Raw genomic sequence first — 20000 nt, forward strand, 5'->3', positions numbered from 1 at the left:
TAAGGGGGAGAGGGAGTGTGTGAGAGGGAGTTGGCGGTGAGGGTGAGAGAGGCAGGGTGCGGTGTGGCTTGAAGGATGCGAGGCGCCTTCCTGGGGTGTATTGGTGAAGGCCTGACACGTTTTCCCGCCCCCCTCTGTGTCATGGGGGTTATATTTGTTTTGTTAACTTATGTAAATGTATCAAGACAAAGACTTTAACGTCCTGCTGGCGACAGTGGCACGTGTTTATCCACACTTAAGGAAGTAAAACAAAAGAGAGAGAGAGAGAGAGACTTCAATGATTCTTGGAACACCACAGCTCGTATTCTTCATCGATGTGTTGCCTTCTTCGGAATGTTTTCCAAAACCACAAAATTACCAAACAGGATCTCAGGAGTTGTATTTTTCTCTTTCTTCCACCCACCCAGCTCATAGTGAGCTGGGTGGCGTAGTTGGTTAATGAGGCTCGTGTTCTGGCCTCCGGTCTAGGCGGCGCGGGTTCGAATCCTTGCCAGGCCTGGTTGCCCGCTGGGAGATGAAGCGTTCTCCTGTTAACCCTAGCGGTGCCATATGACCTAAGCTGTTGCGGCACCTAATGGAATAACTTCCATTTTTTTGTTGTTGATCTATAACAATTTTGAAAGTATACTGGTAAACTTCAAAATTGTTCCTCTATAATAAGAAAGAATAAATCTTCCAAACTTATCAGAACACCATCCTACGAAGTTGCTTTTCTTGACTGACTTGGACATAGGTTTATTATCATAATGAAAATAATTACTTCCCCGGTAAATAAGACATGTTGCAAGCAGTGGTGTAAAGGCATTCATTCCTTAAACGAAAGGTGAAAAAATAAGTCCCCCAAGGTAAAGCACATAATGCTTCTCAAAGGTTAGTGTTTGTGGGAGGTTCATAATTTTGCTACACGGGTGTTTTGTTAAGTCCTCCTATGTCGTCATCGCTATGCTATCCCGGCACCGCAGCACACCCAGTGCTGGGGCCATGTTGGGCCATCCCCGCTCTGTGTCCCCGTCGGTAACCTGTTTAGGAGACACCTCTCATGACTCTTAAGGTCATTGTAATATTACATTCATCTCCTACACAAGTCCTGAATAAGAAGCAGACTCTGGCCGGGGCTGTGGGAGGCTTGCCCACCCGGTTTGCTGGCTTCCCGCGCCCTGCCACTGCGCCCACGTCACTCAGGCTGATAATAGTAACCTAAATCTGTCAACTCGTGCAATTAACCATTTGACTCCGCATCTGATTATCTCCTGAGATAGCGATCACCCCGAGAGATAGCGATCACTAGCGGGAGATAGAGATCACCATCGCCGGAGATAATGATCTGATGCAAGTCACCTCACCGGGTGACAGGTGCATCACCGCCCCGCCCCGCGTCCCTGCACTATGCCCTGTGGCCCCATGGGGAAGGGCGGGTTTGCCCTGCCGCCGATCAGAGGCATTGGTCTTTAGAGGCTGATGATATGTGAGCTTTCTTGTTGGCTTACGAAGCCACAAGTCCTCAGCGGCGGGAGGAGCCATGACGACGGTGAGGTGAAGAGACAGATCCATCAGATGACTTAATTAGAAGAACGTCACTTTGGCCTTAGTTTGTCCACATTGTGTGTCCTCCCGCGTGTGTGCTGGACTCCGCCGTTCCCTCAGCCTTGCTCCTTAACTCCACTGAACACGGCGACGTTATCTCCAGCGGTGGCAGTTTGCACAGGCAGCCAATATACAAGTATTAATGATACTTTAAGATGCACCAGCCTGGCGCGAACTCCAAATGGAAGCAGCGTCCCTCCACCTGCACACAGAGGCAATTGACATTCGAATGTGTTTTTTTACTTCGCCCTTATTATCATTTCCGTTTTGTAGGACACGACAGAATCCTGCCTCTCTCACTACACACTGTCTGCCGAGGCTTGCACGGGTGCCCCGCGCCGGCTAGCGTCCAGTGTGTTGCGGGACTGCGCGTGGAGGCTTGGCCGGGGCGTGATGGCAGCCTGGGTCCCTCGCCTGCAGGGGCACGAGGAAAAGTGGGCGGGAAGTGAGGAGGAACGGCTGCATTATTTTCACTATGGAAAAAAAATTACTGTTGAGTAAGTGTAGAGAAAAGTACAGCGAGGCGCAACATTGGCGCACTAGTATTTATCAGCCTTGGGTAACCATGTGCTATAATTTTAGACGAGCCAGTTATTACAAGTCCTTTGCTCAGGCAGCGCTTGCAAAGTAAAGCATAAATACCACACGATGACATGGATGCGTATTATGCAAAATAAACCCGAGATAGTTGGCTTGGGTGGTGACGGAAAGGCGAGTATATGACTACACCATTTGAAAACAGGTGTTTTGAGGGGCTTGCTGAGATAGCATGCTAAGTGTTTCAAGGCTAACATGTGGTGGCGGGGTAGAGGTGGTGGTGGTGGTGGTTGTGGAGCAGGACAAGGAGAGGCTGCGCGTAACATGTGCAGGGTGATGGAGGTGGCGCGTGCACCATAAGGGAAGGGGGAAATAATGATGATAATACTCACCAGTGTGTTATATTCTGTGAGCATAGCATACAACATTGGATACAGGTGGGATGCGAGGCGGCAGGGATGAATGGGTCTTCGTATAAGGAAGGATATAATGAAGCTGTACACTATAGTGAGAGTCGAGATGGTCAGATGAGTGTCCATCAAGAGTATTATATATATTATGCAGGAGTGTAATGGCGAGGTGGCGCGAGTTATATAGGGAAGAGCTAAGTGGTGGACTGAGGGGCACCACAATGTTTGCTGTATGGAGGAGGGTCTTTATATGGGTGGTGGTGGTGGTGTGTGTGTGTGTGTGTGTGTGTGTGTGTGTGTGTGTGTGTGTGTGTGTGTGTGTGTGTGTGTGTGTGTGTCTGTGATGTTTACCTTTATCTAGTATTTCTTTTTCTTTCATTTGCTCTAATACATACCACTTTCAAACTTTAAGATATACTAACTGAAGGACATCTTTGTCTCTAAAACCTCAAGACACATTTGTTACAGGCGTATTTCTCTTTCTCTCTCAAACTTTAAGATATATTAACTGAAAGTGATTGTCGCTCACAAATCCATGGAACATTTACTCAAGGTGCAATTCTCTCTCTAACTCTAGTCGTTAACTGTTTTTACTAATATCCTGTCAATGTGAAGTTTCCGTACTTATGGATATTAAAGACCCCTTCCCACCACCTCAGCATGTACCATCATCACAACACAACACCAACATAACAGTAAAGCCTCCAGTTATATCCCCGAGCTGACTCTCTAAGTGAGAAACGAAGCCTCTTCACTCGCCGGCATGAGAGTCAACACGAAGCACACAATGCATTAGGCCTGGAAGACAAGACGAGGCGAGGCGCGGCGAGGCGAGGCGAAGTGGTGCATGTAGTGGAATGCATGCAAAAGCCTTGAAAACGATCGCACTCTTTGTGGCGCCTCAGTTCGCCACCCCTGCACGGGAGGACGCCACGCAGCAGCTCTACAGGAAAGCACCGGCGAGCTTTAGCTATTCCCCACGCACACCCGCTGTAAATTTTGGATCGCGCGAGTCTCGGTGCAGGAAAAGGGGCGGCCAGACCTCCATTACCGTGTTCGTGGCCACGTGATGGGTTGCCTCCGACGAGCCTCTTGTCAATGGTACGGGGCCCATAAGGTGTTAAAGGATGCGTAATACCCGGCTGGCAAAGCTCCGGCCACTTTGAGAGCCGGTTATTATGCTGTTCTCTGCCGTTAATGTGATAAACGATATGGCAAGTTATCGCAGGTGGGGGCCGCCGTGTGATAAATACCGAGCCGGGCCCCGCTTACTCGAACCCACGCCAGTCTCCAATCCCTCCGTCGGTCGGGACATCTTCCTCGCTGGGGATCCCTCGTCCCTGAACCTTTCCGGACCAACGCGCCTACAATAACACCTCATCCTGATCCGTATAACCACAATGACCTCGCCATTATCCGAATTAGCGTGCGGATAAGCGGAGGGCCGACCGTAATTGCAGTAAATAACACGTCACACGTAAATAACGGCGCTAACCAGCCCGTCAGCCGTAAATCAGAAGGTAAATAGCGAGTATCAGCCAACATCGGGCCAGCGTGTGTCATCTCCTCCGCCTGGATTTGCTGCGCGCCTCAAGATGCGCAGGTGATAATAACAATTTTCAACTCCGTAACGCGCCGGACGCCGAAATTATTGGCTGGAAAATATGCTTGTTTCCAGTCCGGACGCAGAAATTATTAGCCATGAAATTATGCTTGTTCGAGGCGGGGCATCACGTGTAATTATCCCTCAGGTGGGGAGTGTTTGTGTGGCGGGGCGGGGCGGGGGCGATCGGGGCGGGGGAGAAAGGAGACAGAGAGTGAGAGAGAAAGAGAGAGGGGAGAGCTGTGTGTCGTGAGGGTGGTGGAGGTAGTGGAGGTGGTGGAGGTGAGATGGTGGAGGTGGTGGAGGTGAGGCGGGAGCAAGAAAGAAAGACAGGGAAGTGAACGGAGAAAGAGAAAGAGGCAGGCGAGTGAAATTTTTGAGTTAGGGGTGCGGGCAGGCAAGGAGGCAGGCAGGCAGTCAAGCAGGGAGGCAGGGCGACAGGGCGGCAGGGAGGCAAGTAGGCAAGCAAGCAAGGAGGCAGGGAGACAGGCAGGCAGGCAAACAAGGAGGCAAACAGGCAGGAAAAGAGGGAGACAGGCAGGCAGATAAGGAGGGAAACAAGCAAGCAGGGAGGCAGGCAGGCAGGCAAGCAGACAGGCAGGGTGGTAAGCAATCAGGCAAGCAGGGAGGCAGGCTTGAGGCGAGTAAGGGGAGGCTGAGCAAGTGTGTGGCCGCGATGCGAGACTAGCTGGGTTACAATTGGCCCAAAATCACCCATGTATTCTCTTTTATTGCCAAACGAAGAGTATAAATTCAAAGATTAATCTGAGGCATGGCAGAAAACAACAACGTGCTTTATCAAACGGTTACTTTTCACATCGAGAAAATGAGTGTTATTAATAATGCTGTAAGGTGTGCTTCACTTAACTTACCTAAATGACTTGTTTGACTTTTTTACGAGTAGCTAATCTTGAGCGTCGCTGATATCATCTAAATGCAGTAATTGTTTCACTCATCATTGTTTTTGAAATGTAACACTCTCCTAAACAACACCGGCTGGGAACGCAAACCTTTTCTTTAGTCCCTCGTTCATTTTGCATTTTTTCTCCTAATGTGTCTAGACGTTTAGAAAGTATGAATCACTTATAAATGTTCTGAAATGTAACATCCTCTTGAACTGCCCCGGCTGGGAACACAGACAACATGCCTTACACTTGTTCCAGCTCCTTGTTCACCTGTTCAACTCTCATTTTTTTTTTATTTAGATATGAAGATGTTAAGGTTTGAATTGTTCCTCGTATTAATGTTTTAAAATCCAGCGCGGTCATGAAGCATCACCAGCTGGGAACACAACAGTCAAACTTTACTCTTGTTCCATCGCGCCTCGTCCACTTGTGTTTTCTTTTCCCCCATATAAGAAGGTATTAAGGATTGAAGTGTCTGGACATCTTAACCCTCTGATGGACAATGATGCAATGGGACGTGTTCTTTCCCTTGACCGAATCTAGGCATTTCATAATAAGTGAAATACAAATGCAATCAATGAAGAAAATAGAAAAAAAATAATTAACGGTCACTCTCTTTTGTTAGTAGTGGTTCAACATCCTAGTCTAAATTTGCACTACACCATTTTACCTATCTTGAAATCCCAACAATTAAATAGTAAAACATCACCAGCTGAACCCACAACACACCTGTCCCATAACACCATGCGTCCATCCTTTCACCACCGCATCTTTACCCCAGGTATGTGACGCCGTGTGCACGCCCTCACCCCGGCAGCCGTCAGTACCCAGGGCGGAGCGTCACCCCCACCAGCGTCCCGCCAGCTCACGAAGTCCTCTCCCTTATCCCCCGACTCTTGGCCCCAGAACTGGTCCAGGTGAGGTCCAGCGCGGCCCGTTCCCCCCACGACCGAGACTTTATCAGTATCACCTTGTTATCCTGGGTATCGGGTTTTTGTCGGCCTGAGGAGGAGGAGGGACGAGCCATGTGCGAGGGAACTGGGGGAAAGCACGGAAGGCGAGAAAGGTAGAGAAATATTTAGGATGGTGGAGGAGGAGGAGGAGGGTGAAGCGAAAGAACAGAGGTGTGGCAAGGAAAGAATAAACGGTGTGGAGTCTAAACGAAGGAGAGGATCGAGGTAAAGAGGGAGGGTAAATTTGAAGTAAGTAGGAGTATTAACTTTATTAGAGAACGCAGGGGGTTTAAGAAAATAGATTTCCGCAGCACGGAGAAAGAAAGGGATCGGTGTGCTTAAGTGTTGGGGTGTCGGTAATTTCTGAGGTAAGGCTTAAGTGGCCAGCGCCGCCTCGCCTCGCCTTGCATTGCCTCTCCTCGCCTCGCCTCGCCTTCCCTCGTCTCGCTTCGTCCTTGCTTCACGCCGAGTGTTTATTGTGTATTGTAATTGCAGAATTCCCGCATAAATTCGAGCCTCTCCGCCTATTTAAATGTGTTGGTCAGTGACTGTCCTCTCATTTTGTTTCTTACTAATAGACAAATAAGTGAGTAGGGAGATAAAGTGATATAGGTAAGTTGGTAGAGATAAATGAATAATGGAATCGATGTACAGTGTTAGGCTTTATTATATCTGCACACATGTTCACTTTTACACACCCATTCTGCTCACACCAACACTTGTATCTCCACACCTGCATCACTCCACATCCCACACACCTTCCCATATCCACATTACATTTCCAAACACCGAACATTTGCATCCCTCCATGGACTGTTTAACTCTCCACACATGCACCTCAACCATTTCCACATCTACTCCACACCTGTAAACTGAAAGGAAAGACTTATAGAGTAAAGAGAAAACTGTGAGATAAAGGAAATTAAGAGAGATATGTGTGATGTCCATACATTATTATATATAAGCTTGATTTCTCTAACTTAACCCCTTCAAAACCATGACGTGTTTTCCTATTCATTGCGGTTACTATTTGGTGATTTTATACAGCTTCAGAAACTCGTGTAGGGATTAAAAAGTAAAGACTGTGGCCATTAATTATCTGACCTCTCTAGACTCTTCCTAATGTCAACAAAATCGTAATCATACCCAAGACTCAAGCTAAAATACGTTCCAGTATTGAATATCGCAGAGATGTTCAGTGGTGGTCAGAAGTCAGTTAACATAATGCACTCACTTTCGTTATGTTCTGTGTTTAGGTTTTCTCTCCTTCTTAAGACATATAATCTGCTGAGTATACTTACACAACCTGACATATAGATTCAAAAACATCGGAAAACTTCCAAATCATCTATGTCTAAAAAACAAAAGCCATAATTAAAACAGCGAATTCTAAACATCTAAAAAACAAACCTTCCCTACGTACAAATCACCTTTGTCTAAGAAATAAAGCCTTATTAAAAACAACGAATTCTTAACACCTAAGTAACACACCTTCCATACCTCCATTCCTTCCCCATGTCTCTGAAAACAGCTCAGGAAACCGTTTAGGAATACAAACCTTACAAAAACAAATTATCAACATCAAAACAGCACACCTCTTCAACCCTCTTCCCTTCCCATGCTTAGATAGAACACGTAACCTGAGCCAGTGACCGACCGCCCTCTTCTTGACAGCCTCGATATCCCCTGAACGGTGTGCTAGGCGAGGGGAGACGAGGCGGGGTGCAGTGAGGTAGGCCGAAGTGTCATTGTTGGCTTGATACTCTCTGATATCCCCTGGATCCCTTTGTTGTCCCTCCGAAGTAACACTGAAGGTGACAGACGAGCAGGACATATCTGACGTGACCTGCTATACGAGTCTCCGGTGACCTAGCGGCGTAATATCTGAGACTCACGTGATTGTTGTTTGGTTGGGTGAGAGAGAGAGAGAGAGAGAGAGAGAGAGAGAGAGAGAGAGAGAGAGGAGAGGGAGAGGGAGAGGGTGAGAGGAGAGTGAGAGAGAGAGAGAGAGAGAGAGAGAGAGAGAGAGAGAGAGAGAGAGAGAGAGAGAGAGAGAGAGAGAGAGGTGTTTTTTTTTTGTGGGGAGAGTTGGGGGTTAGTTGTGTTATATTTGTCTATTCTTTTTCTTTTTCTCTTTTTATTGATATGGGGAATGAAATATGTTTTTTCACTTCTTTCCTCCTTTCCATCTTGCTTTATTATCTCATTATTCGACCTTGGTGTTTGTTTATATGTTTATTTATCTTTTCATTATCAATTTATTTCTAGTTTTTAATTTATGTACGTGAAAAAGAGATAATTTAATAATTTTGTAAACCTGAAGATACAGAAGACATTTTATTTTTTCTATGCATTTCTATCATTTAAGTTCTCTTCTAAATATTTCAAACAATTTAAAGACTTTCCCTATAATTTCACTTCATAATTAACATTCATCACTTCTCTATTACATCACTAACATTCACAAACTGACGGAGTGATGGAAACATGTCATCACAGTTTGCCTTTACATGTATCGCTCCTAAACTCAACTGAAACATTCCTTCTATTCCCTGTTCTCACAATGTCACGCGTCACTAAAGACTCCCCGGCGATCGTGACAAACACCATTAAGAACACTCTGGTATTTGTCTTCTCTCACCTTGCATCTCTTATTCTCAACGTGCCACTTGTCGCCTCATTCCTGCATACTGTCTGCCGCCCACACGCTGCACCTCCCGCCTCGTCCAGTGTCACGCAGCTCTCAGACTAGACACATTCCAGTCTTTACACACAGCGACTCCCTTGTGTGGGTCCAGATGGTCGCTTCATGTCCTTTATCGTGTTTGATTCATCTATATTGCTTCTTTCTTCAAGTGTTGCATCTGTGTGTGTGTGTGTGTGTGTGTGTGTGTGTGTGTGTGGTTTAGTTAGTCTGGTTTATTCAGTCACTGTCAGTCATTTAGTAAGCTAGTTCGTTAAATTACTAGTTATCCAATCATTCAGTCATTTTTTTCTTGCATTACATAGAAGGTACCCTCGACAATCTTCCTCTCTTTCTTTCCCTCGTCTATTTATCCTCCATCTCGCAATAGCAAAAGTATTGTAAACTTTTTTTTTTTTTCCATCACTACCACCACCATCACCGCCACCCCTACCACTAACACTACTGCCACCATTAACAACAATAAGAAGGTTGCAAGACCGACAAAAAACAGCATTAGTAATAGGTGTATATGCAAGCCTTTTACAACCACCACCACCACCACCACTACCACTATAATCATTAACAACAACGAAAGACAGCAACACCTTCAACACCAATTGCAACAAAGAAGAGAAAAACACCAATAAATCCACCACCCACACCACCACCACCACCACCACCACCACAACCATCAACACTACCCTGCCATCTCTATCACCTCTCCTCCCAACTCGTTACAAAAGACACCCATTGAGACGGAGAGAAAAAAAATGTACTTCAACACAAGAGACTCCAACAAATGCTATTCTACGAGTGTTGTGGAGTAAGCTATAGGGAGAGGGGAAGGGCGGCGCTCTACCTTGTCTAACACGTACCTGTGAACTACGTGTTACTATTACTACGACTACCTACCTGGCCGGGCGTCTGGTTAGCTGACAGGGTGACTGGGTGAGTGGGTGGGTGGGTGGGTGGGTGAGTAGGAGGGTGGAAGGTTCTGAGAGGTAGTGTCGGAAGAAGCGAGTGACAAAGTAAGTTCTGGGAAGAGAAAGAAATGATGATAGATGCGTGTGTGTGTTTGTGTGTGTGTGTGTGTGTGTGTGTGTGTGTGTGTGTGTGTGTGTGTGTGTGTGTGTGTGTGAACGTCTTTATTTATTAGTCTCTGTTTTTCTTTCTTTCTTTTTCTCTCTCATCGTCTGCCTTTGTTTCTTTGTCTTTGTCTGTTTCAATGCCTCTGTTTCTATATAGCTGTTCATTTGTCAGCCTGTTTGTCTGTATTGTTGCTTATCCTTCTAGCTGGTTGCTTGTCTGTCTATCCATCTATCAGTCTATTTTTCTGCTTGCATGTGTGTCTGTCTACTCTCTGCCTTTCACCTTATAAAGCTTAATCCCTTCAGTACCCCGACATGTTTTCATTTTCATTCTGCTTACTGTTTGCTGATTTTATACAGCTTCAGAAACTTTTGTGGAGATTACAATAGTGAAGACTCTGGCCACTAATCTTCTGACAACAATAGACCCTTCCTAATATAAATAAAATCGTCAAATCACACCAAAACTCAAAGTAAAAATGCGTCCCAGTACTGAAGGGGGTTAAGACATGAGAACATAATAAGGGAATCTGCAATATGACATCAGGTCTACGAGTGGCGGTCTTAGATCAGAGGACGCAGTGTTGAGGCAAAATCCTTGACAGTAGAGGTGTGTGTGTGTGTGTGTGTGTGTGTGTGTGTGTGTGTGTGTGTGTGTGTGTGTGTGTGTGTGTGTGTGTGTGTGTGTGTGTGGTGCATGCATGTACGATCCGCTCTAATAACGTATTCGTACAAGCATCCCTTATCTTTTTATTTCAATAAGACGTAATGGCTTATGAACACCTGCCGGGCCGTGCATCCCTCCCCGGTCCTTCCTGCTCCTCTCCTCGCCTCTCCTCCCCGCCCCTACCTCTGCTATCCCTGTCTACTCCCTCCCCCGACCCGCCCCGCCTCACCTCGCCCCACCTCGCCTCGCCTCGCCTCGCCTCACCTAGCCTGGCCGGCCCAACACAGAGTAACCCCCTCGGCATTCATGGCCTCGTTTATTCATTATTAACTCATCACCTCGGCCATTACCACAAAATTCCCTATTCACTTCCTCACCATTATCTCATTAACACACACACACACACACACACACACACACACACACACACACACACACACACACACACACACACACACACACACACACACACACACACACACACACACACACACACACACACACACACACACACACACACGCACACTCGGACTCTGCTTCACTTAACAGCAGTTCATTGCAGTTCTCTTATTCACAACATTTTCGCAGGGATTTTTATGCTCCGCGGCTCAGCTTTTAGACATTTTCAGGCGTGTTTCTTTAACGGCAGTTTCTTCCCCTTCCCAGCACTCCCTCCCCTCCCTACCTTCCCCTGTGCCGCGGTTATCAAGGCGCTGCATCTCCGTGGGTGTGTGCCGCAGCCTCCTTGGTGGTGGTGGTGGTGGTGGTGGGCTTGGCCAGTCCACGAAGATACAGCGTTATGTAATTTTTCTTTCCGATCTCGAAACTGACAGCAGCATCCAAACAGAACTGTGGTGATGGCAGTTAACTTTTCGTTCTCTGTCTATTTTACTTAAACATAATTGAAGAGAAGAGTAACATTTAGCGTCTATAAACACCTCACGTAACTGAACATTAATCACACGAGACGCATGATCGCCCCGGCTCGGTGTCATTCCGGCTGACAGCAGTTTGCCGCCGCACCATTCAGCGAAACTTTCTCAAGAAAAATGCAAAACCCCTTAAGTCTGATAAGATCACATGACAGCTGTGTTATTACTCCCGCTTTGGTGGAGCAAAAATGTGTGCATTTGTGTGCGTGTCCGTGAATGTTTCTTCGCCTTTTTTTCTGGTGGTGACGTGAGTGTTCTTTATCTGATTCGTCCCAAAACAGGATATAAGTGACCAGGTGTGTAAGATTTGTGGCCCAGGTGGACGAAGGCAACATGCGGCCAACACTCACCACTCACCACTCAGGCAGCCAACCAGGGAAGAGGGTACTCACCGTGGGCGTTGTGCGGGTACTGCTGCAGGGCGTGGCTAGGGCTGGGGTTGTGGGCGTGACTGTAGTAGCGGGGTCTGTGTTCGCGCCCACTGGAGTCTAGCGAAGTGAAAAACCCATCCACCTCCTCCAGGGGGAGCAGCGCGCCCTGCTGCCCCTCCACCTGCTGCCCACTCGTGACATGCGCCTCCACATTTATCGCTGTCAGGGCGTTAGAGTCCGCCGCGTCCATGGGCGTGTGTGTGTCCAGGGGACCCTCAAGGGGCGTCTCGTCCTTTAGGTGCATGTCTGATGGCCCGTCCTGCAGTACAGACTGAGTCCCCGGGGCTCCATCAGCGTACCAGGCAGTCCCGTCCTCCTCCATGGTGGTGAGGCGCGGCGTGCTAACACCAGCCCATCAGACACCAGCCTTCGCCTCACTCACCAGGAAGCCACTGTGAACGCGTGCACTAGATCACACACTCATTTTGAAGTCTTCTCACTCGTGATACTTTTCAGTGAGTCACACGCTTCTTTCTGGTGTATGTATATTTTTTTCTTTTGTTCACTTCCTGTCAGTACATCTTGGAATGTGATTCAGTTTTCTTTGTTGCACAGATTTTTTTTTTCTCATCACCTGTTTCTAAGTTGATTATGTTTTCCTTTTTTCAAATATTCCGTCTCAGAACAAACTTCACTCAACAGAAAACATGGCATACAGTTGCACCAAAGTGGAGGCCACTCTGCGACCGCCTTGACTCCACTAAAGTTTCAGTACGTACGTTGTGATGCAGCGAACCGACTCGCCATGAGAAAGGAAGCCAGCGAGGAGCTATGGCCTCACACTGCCCCGGGGAGGAACTCTAAATATCTTCCCTCTGGCGGTGCGGACGTGTAGGCGACGACTGAGGGGGGGCGTGGCGGCGGGGCGGGGCGGGGCAACACAGGTCCCTCCATGGGCGTGTGACCGTTAAGTCTTATCTGGAACGTTATCTGAAAGATACGGATGTTGATGAGGTATTGCAGCTTCCCGCTGTCTTATCGCTTATCTAGCACCACCGCATGCTGAACACGCCCCACATAACACTCCACCACTTACCTGCCGGGGGAGTGCTGGGGGCAGGAACGAGCATACACGATCAAATGTGGCAACGGTTTATTAAGAAGCGAACGTGCCGTTGACCAATAATTCACGGGACACAAGTTGGGAAAATATTATTCGTTTTGTGCTGTTTGTTGATCACCTATCGCTAGGGGACGCAGGGAGGGAGGCGCGTGCATGATGTCCCCGCGCATCGCCAACAAGGGAGCAAATACTGGGACTGCAGGTGCTGAGCGGCGCCTGGAGGGACTGGCGCGTCCTTTTGCTAATGTACGTACACTGAAAGCATGAATGCAGGACGAACCGCTTCTGAAGTATGGATGAGCGTCTTTGTTAGCACCTCCTTGCCGTCGAGGACATGTAAGAAAGATGTGAAGGTTATATGGCGAAACGAGACACCAAGGGACCGGCAAGCAAATAAGCGCCTCACTGGGACGTCTACATTTGAATAGAAAGAACATTACGTATTCGTGGAGGCGCGGCGGAAAGGCTGACTCACTCGTAAAGGACGGGAAGGAGGAGTATAGTGGAGCTTCTCTGGTAATTTGCCTCGTCTCTTTTCTTACATCATTGCCTCTCTTTCATATCCGTCATCCTCCTCTCTTCTCCTCCTCCTCCTCCTGAACTCATGTCCTCTTTTTTTTTTTTTCTTTTCCTTCCTTTTTCCATCAACCCTTTCTTTCTCTGACATGATCCTCTAACACCTTATCCCCTTCTCTCTTTCTGTGTGGTAAGGCACTGGACACGTAACCGAAAGCTTTTAAGTTCAACCCCTCCTGTAACTGGTCTGGTTAAAGGGGTGACGTTCTCTGCATCTAGTTCGTCACTGTTTTACTATAATTCTGTCTATCGTATAATTCTTTTCCTTCATTTTTTTTTCTTCTAGATTTGAGACTCTTCTTTCTTTCTAACTAATTCAAGAAAACTTTTTTTTATCTTTTCCTTGTATCCTCAATGTTTTTCTCTTTGTCCTCTGATTCCTAAGTTTCTTTCTCATCCGTCTTTCTTTTTCTCTCTCTCTCTTTTAGTTTCCAGTTTTCCCTTTCTTCCTATCTAATTTAAGAACTCTTTATCATCTTTACTCAATATCCTCAATGTCTCTCTTTGCCCTCAGGTTTCTATGCCCTTTTCTTACCCGCCCAAGGACCTTTAGCCCCTTTAGCCCCGTCTTGCCTCTCCCAGTCCCTCCTCCGCCTCCTTCCCTCCATGATTACCTTCAGAAGCATCCTGTCATTAACTCAGCGGGTCCGATGAATCACTCCCTTGCCTCCTTATGGCCACCCGTCATCTGCCTCATCAAATTTGGCAGGTTTAGCAATATCAGCCAGTTAGTTGTTCCTCCTATTAATCTATTAGTCAGTTTATCTCTCCCTCAGGTAACGCCATTTGACCTTTGACCCTTACCTATTATAATTGTGAGTCTTTGGTCTTTGGGAGTTGTTATCGTGTAAGTTATTTTTTCCAGCTTTTTATTAGTGATGTGTTTTTTTAATGTGTTCTGTTCCTCTTCTTTTTTTTCTTACTGTAGTTCTAGTTAAGTTTGGCACTATTCCTTTATTCTCTGACTGCTATTGGACTGTTACGTTATTGCTGAAGTGTAAGTTGTTCTTGTTAATTATGTGTTCTTTTTTATTGTGTATCTGAACGTCGTCTTCTTTTCTTCGTCGTGTGTGAGTTTTAATTCTAGTTACGCTTGGTTCTGTTCACCTTTCCCTTAGTAGTGTCCCTGCGTGACTTGTTAAAGGTTTGGACAGCTGGAAACGAAAGGCGTGGAAAGTAGAGAGCGTTATTATCACCATAAGGGCAGATAGGACAACTGCTTTTGGTTTGGAGAATGAAGAATGAGAGAGAGTGGGTGACAGCGTAGAGCCAATTGAAATATGTCGTAGTGTCCAATAAGTAGTCAATTACACAAGTTCCTCAATGAATTTTAGCACTCTTGCCAGCCTGAGCACTTGTTCTCTTATTATTGTTGTCCCCAGTCATGTCTTTCACTATTTATTTTTTTCTCTTTAATCCATATATCCATTCATGTCTACCTCATTCTCTCACTTTCTTCTCTTTCCTCGTTACTTTTATATCTTTATGACTTATCTCTTTCCCTGCTTTCCTTTCCTCCTCCTCTATACACACCATTAACTTTTATTTCCTTCTTATGTATACCCTCCTATACACTCATTCCTTTTCATCCATCCTACATCACCTTCCATTCCTCCTGCTACTCGTACGCCGTTCTTCTCATCCCTTTCATTCCTACCTTTCTGCACTTTATGCTTTACACCTGTCTTCCCATACCAGAACGGCTTTATTTTCAGCCTCTTTACTCAGTAGCTAGTTAAAAGCAGTTCATTATCCCTTGTAAACTTCTTATAGTTCCTACCTTCTTATTTTCTTACCTTGTCTCACTCACTCACTCCTTACCTTTCCTTCTCTTACACCTATTCTCTCATGTCACAGTTCCTTCCTTGCCAACCCTTGCTAAGTCTCACTATTCAGAAACTCTTTGCTCTCTCACCACGACTATTTTCCAGGGCCACAGAGATGATTAGCGCGGTTTCAAAGACTGTTTCCCTGGTTAATAATATAAAATCTTGTCAATAATTTCTCTCTAGAACGGTAAAAACACCTTAAAAAACACGTGTAATTAGGTGTAGGTGAAGCACAGAAGTGTTTGAGAATACTAGCCTCAGTCATCTTCTAAAGAGTCCCGCTCTGCTCTGGTCCCCTCAACACAGTCTCCCGCCAGATTCCCACCATCAGGCCAGTACTCGCTTAATGGAGGTAGTGACGCGAGGCCGTGAGGGGATCGCGGCCTCGTTAGCATGTTTCTCTTGATGGTGTTGTTGGTGTTGTGAGGGAGGCGGTGAGTGGTTAATGGAGTCGGCTGCGGGAGTGGTTAGGGGTGTTCAGGAGGATGATACTGAGGATGGAGAGGTGACGTGGTGAGGAAAGAGGAAGAGAAGAGGGAGGAGGAGAGGAAGAGGAGGAGGAGGAGAAGAAGAGGAGGAGGAATGATTGACTATGCAGTGTTGCTAAGTGAATCTGGTGATGAAAGTATCAGATCATTATTGCAACACTTGAGAGAGAGAGAGAGAGAGAGAGAGAGAGAGAGAGAGAGAGAGAGAGAGATTAAATACACAAAGGGAGGGCGTGGAAAAAAGAAGGAAGGGAGGCAGGAAGACAGGGAGGGAGGGAATCAGTAAAACGTAGAAGGAAGAGGAGGAGGAGGAGGAGGAGAAGGAGAAAAGGAGAAGAAGAAAAAGAGGAGGAGGAGGAGGAGGAGGAGGAGGAGGAGGAGGAGGAGGAGGAGGAGGAACAATGAGGAGAAAGAAAGAATTGCTGATTTCTCGGCCTTGTATTTGTGTGTGTGTGTGTGTGTGTGTGTGTGTGTGTGTGTGTGTGTGTGTGTGTGTGTGTGTGTGTGTGTGTGTGTTTGTGAATGACGAAGTGTATAGTAATGACAGTGATGAGAATGACGAAGAGAGAGAGAGAGAGAGAGAGAGAGAGAGAGAGAGAGAGAGAGACAGACAGACAGACAGACAGACAGACAGAGAGAGAGAAACATCATAGAAAAACATCAGAGAAACACAAGCAAACGATTACTGTGTGGTAACGAGGAAGCAAAAATGTGGCTGGCGTACAGAAGAAGTCGCTGATGGAGGAGTGCAATGAGGATGAAGGACGCGGGACCCTGGGTGACGCTCGCTCTTCCCCGCCCGTCCCTTGCAGCGCACCTCAGCCCTCAATAACCCGTAACCCGTAACCTGGTGACCCTGTACTGCCGACTCTGGTCAGGGCGCGGTGAGAACTCCAGTGAAAAGGGAGATGTCAGATTGAAAGCATCTATAAGTGTGAGACTGACGGGAAATGGAAGAAGAGTTGGAGGATGAAGAAATGGAAGGAAGAAGATGGGAGAAAGTGGATGCATAAGGTGAAAAGAGAAAGGGGAGGAGAATGAAGAGAAAATAGAAAGAGGAGATGAAAGGAAGAGTTATGTATGGAAGAGATAGGAAAAAAAGGGATGATGAAAGAGGAGGTGGAAGATGATGAGGTGAAGAGAATATAACACAGGTGGAAGAGGTGGAAAAAAAAATAAGAGATGCAGGAAAAAAAGAATAGAAATAAAAAAAAGAGAGTTGTTTGATAAATAAGTAAAGATAATGAAAGGTAAAAAAGAGGATACAGGTAGACGTGATAAAAGAAGAAAAAACAGGAAAAGGTGAGATTAATGGAAGAGACGAGATGGGAAAAAAAAGTTAAGGAAAAGGCAAAAATGAGGTAATGGATGATATTAAAGGGTCAGTAAAGGTGAAGAATGAACAGAAAAGAAGAAAAATGGAAACATGGAGAAAAAGAAATCAAGTTGAAAAGAGTGACATCAATAAATGTAAATCGAAAAGAAATGGAAGAGATGAGAAAAGACGGACAGGAGATAGAAGAAACAAGAAGAAGAAGAGATAAAGGAAGATCTAGGAGAAGGAGGTAGAAGAGGAGGAGGAGGAGGAGGAGGAGGAGGAGGAGGAGGAGGAGGAGGAGGAGGAGGAGGAGGAGGAGGAGCAGCAGGAGGAGGAGGAGGTGGATGAAGAAGAGCAGATGCTGCAAGATGCGTTGAGTGCATCCAATAAAGTGTTCACAAATTATATTAAGCAATTCTGAAGACGACTGCTTTTTACGAGGGGGAAGAACAAGGACTATATATTAGTTCACCTTTATAATACTTTTATATATGCCTTGTAATCATAATGTTTATTGAAATCGGATTAAGACAAATAGAGCAGTAAATAGCATTGACAGCATCTCGCGCTCTCAGCAGGAACAAGGGCTGCAGTAATTATTGGCATCGTAGATTGTTAATGCAGTATAGGGAGGGAAAATACTGCCACTTGATCCGAGCGGCGGCCACACAAAAACATTTCACAGCTGACTTGAGGAATGTGGCGCTTCAGGATTCCTCAGCAGGTGTTCCGTCCATCCCCCTGATCATCCGTGCCCTCCTCGTGCTCGTCACAACACCTCCACCAACACCACACACACACACACACATACACACACGCTCTTCGCTCCCTTACCTCCGCGACTCCCTCACTCCGCCTCCACAGTATTTTTTATTCGTAAGGAGCGGGTAATTTCAGGCATTTTATCCGTGGTTAAGTCTGAACTGTCACTAATAACTCTATACTTGATTTATTTGAACAATTGAGTTATTAACGCTGCGCATCCTTGAGTCGTAAGCGGCGGGAGTTCCTCGCTGAGGCAGAACTAACGCCCGCTAATGATAGAGTTTGCCAAGTGATCGCACACTAACTCTGTACAGGAGCCGTAAAGCCAGGTAATTAGAGTTGCTTTAGCGCGGCAGTACACTCGGCGGCAACCTTCGGGCGGTTCTCCTTCCCAAGTACCGGAAGCCACGCACTCACCCACTGAACAAATTACTGGTATCATGTTAAACGGTACAGGTACACCTCCCCTTAATGCAGGTACACTGGGACACGGCGGCCTCACACGCGCTTACCTAAGAGCGTTGTCAACTGGTGGTGGCGGCGGCGGTGGTGGTGGTGGTGGTGGAGGGGCCATCCCGGGCCGGTGGTGGTCACTTAATGTTGGTAAAGGCGGCACTGTCACAGTTCAGTTGGCGGCACTGTCCGGCACTGCTTGACCCGTACTGATTTACTGAGGGCCCTTGAGGCTTTTACGAATATTTTGCAGCGGCGTTCGTGAGTGCTCGTGCGCGGGTGCCTCTCGTGGGAGTATCGCTTCTGCGGCCACTTGTCAAAGACGTTACATTCCTTTGGCGCGGACGGGGGCGCTCTGGCATTATGGGGTCGGGGGTCAGCGAGAGGAGGGAGGGAGGGGCGGAGAGGGGCACCACGGGGAGGGTAGTGACGGTGCCACTTGACGTACAGCCCCGCCACAAGCACCTGCCCCCGCTAGCGCGTAAACTTGCCTTTTCCACACTTCCACTTGGGGGACGCGCGCTGAAGGAACGAAATCCTGGCGTGCTTTGACCCGAACCACTTTGACAAAAACGCGTTCAGTCTAGGCGCCGAGGCTCCGCTGGCCGCCGCACACTGAGCCTTGCGCGCTGGCCGCTCCTCCTCCCGTCTCCATAGAACACCATACTGGCCTGGCTGGTGTTTGTTTTGTTTGGTAATAATGAGAGAAGAGGTTATCACAACGTGGAGATTGCAGATAACCTGCTTTCTGATAACACTATCTTCACCACCCCATGGAGGCCACGCCAGCGCCGCCCAGTGGCAGGGGAAGGAACCAGCCGTGTCGCTCACCGCGCCGGGTCCATGCTCCGAGCGCCATCTCTCTTCTTGTTTATATCTTTTTTATATTTATTATTGAGTTAGGCCAAGCAGTCGCCTTTCCTAGAGGGCCGAGGATTGACCCCAGGCCGTCATAGTACAATATTGTGCCTCTTGAATATCATCCTTTTTAGTAAGTTTCCCATTCTCGTTTTCGTGCACAGCAGACTCCCGCCCGTGTGTCGACTCCGCCCACCCGTGATAAGATCTGTGATTGGCGGGCGCGGCAGGGGGTGGACCGAGCATGCGCCACAAACAGCCAATCCCTGGGCGAGTTGCGACCAGATGAGAGCGATAAGGACACAAGCACACTGCAATTAGAAATAACAATTTGATAAAGTAGTGCTCATCATTTTCACATTGCTTCATCTTGCTTTGATAGATAACCTGCAACATTGCATCGAGTCCCGGCTGTGTTTCGATGAAGGAAGCGAGCGAACCAATCCCAGGGATAAAACACAGAGGAGCGGGTGTTCGGACCCTCGATTATATCTCCGCAAACTGTTCAGCTTGCAATGGTGCACATGCAAATTGGTGAGCTTAGGGAAAGTACATGTGTTAGGGGATAAACCTGAGACATCCTGGCGCGGGACTGGTTTATGATGTGTGCAGAGAGAAGGAGAGGGAGGGAGAGTCAGAGAGAGAGGCTCGTAAGGCCTGCAGGTATGGATGAGTTACAGGCCTCATATCAAACTCGTCCTCCTCCATAACACTTGTTGTCATGCAAAACTCGAGGCACACAGAGACAAGGGAAAGTGGATTAAGGAGGAGGCGCTGCCATCTCACGGGTACGATTCCAGCACAGACTGTGGAGGAGGGGGACCACCAGTGAGGGAAGAACCAGCCAGTACTTG

At 47.2% G+C, this 20000-nt stretch overlaps 1 protein-coding gene across 3 annotated transcripts in view; it reads right to left on the minus strand.

Annotated features, from left to right (window-relative positions):
- Positions 1–20000, minus strand: part of LOC123517611 (GATA-binding factor C-like) — a 222642-nt gene that overhangs the window by 202354 nt on the left and 288 nt on the right. Inside the window, exons 1-2 of one of the 3 annotated variants that reach the window (XM_045277884.1) lie at positions 18348–19233; positions 11758–12726 (exon numbers count right to left, since the gene is read on the minus strand). In XM_045277884.1, the coding sequence (XP_045133819.1) occupies positions 11758–12118 (361 nt within the window). In that variant the 5' untranslated portion in view covers positions 12119–12726; positions 18348–19233. Of the gene's footprint in view, positions 1–11757; positions 12727–18347; positions 19234–20000 lie in introns of those variants that run through there. The other 2 variants (XM_045277886.1, XM_045277885.1) reach the window with 2 other exon arrangements.

The sequence above is a fragment of the Portunus trituberculatus genome, chromosome 42 (assembly GCF_017591435.1).
Source record: "Portunus trituberculatus isolate SZX2019 chromosome 42, ASM1759143v1, whole genome shotgun sequence".
Classification (NCBI taxonomy): Eukaryota; Metazoa; Arthropoda; class Malacostraca; order Decapoda; family Portunidae; genus Portunus; species Portunus trituberculatus.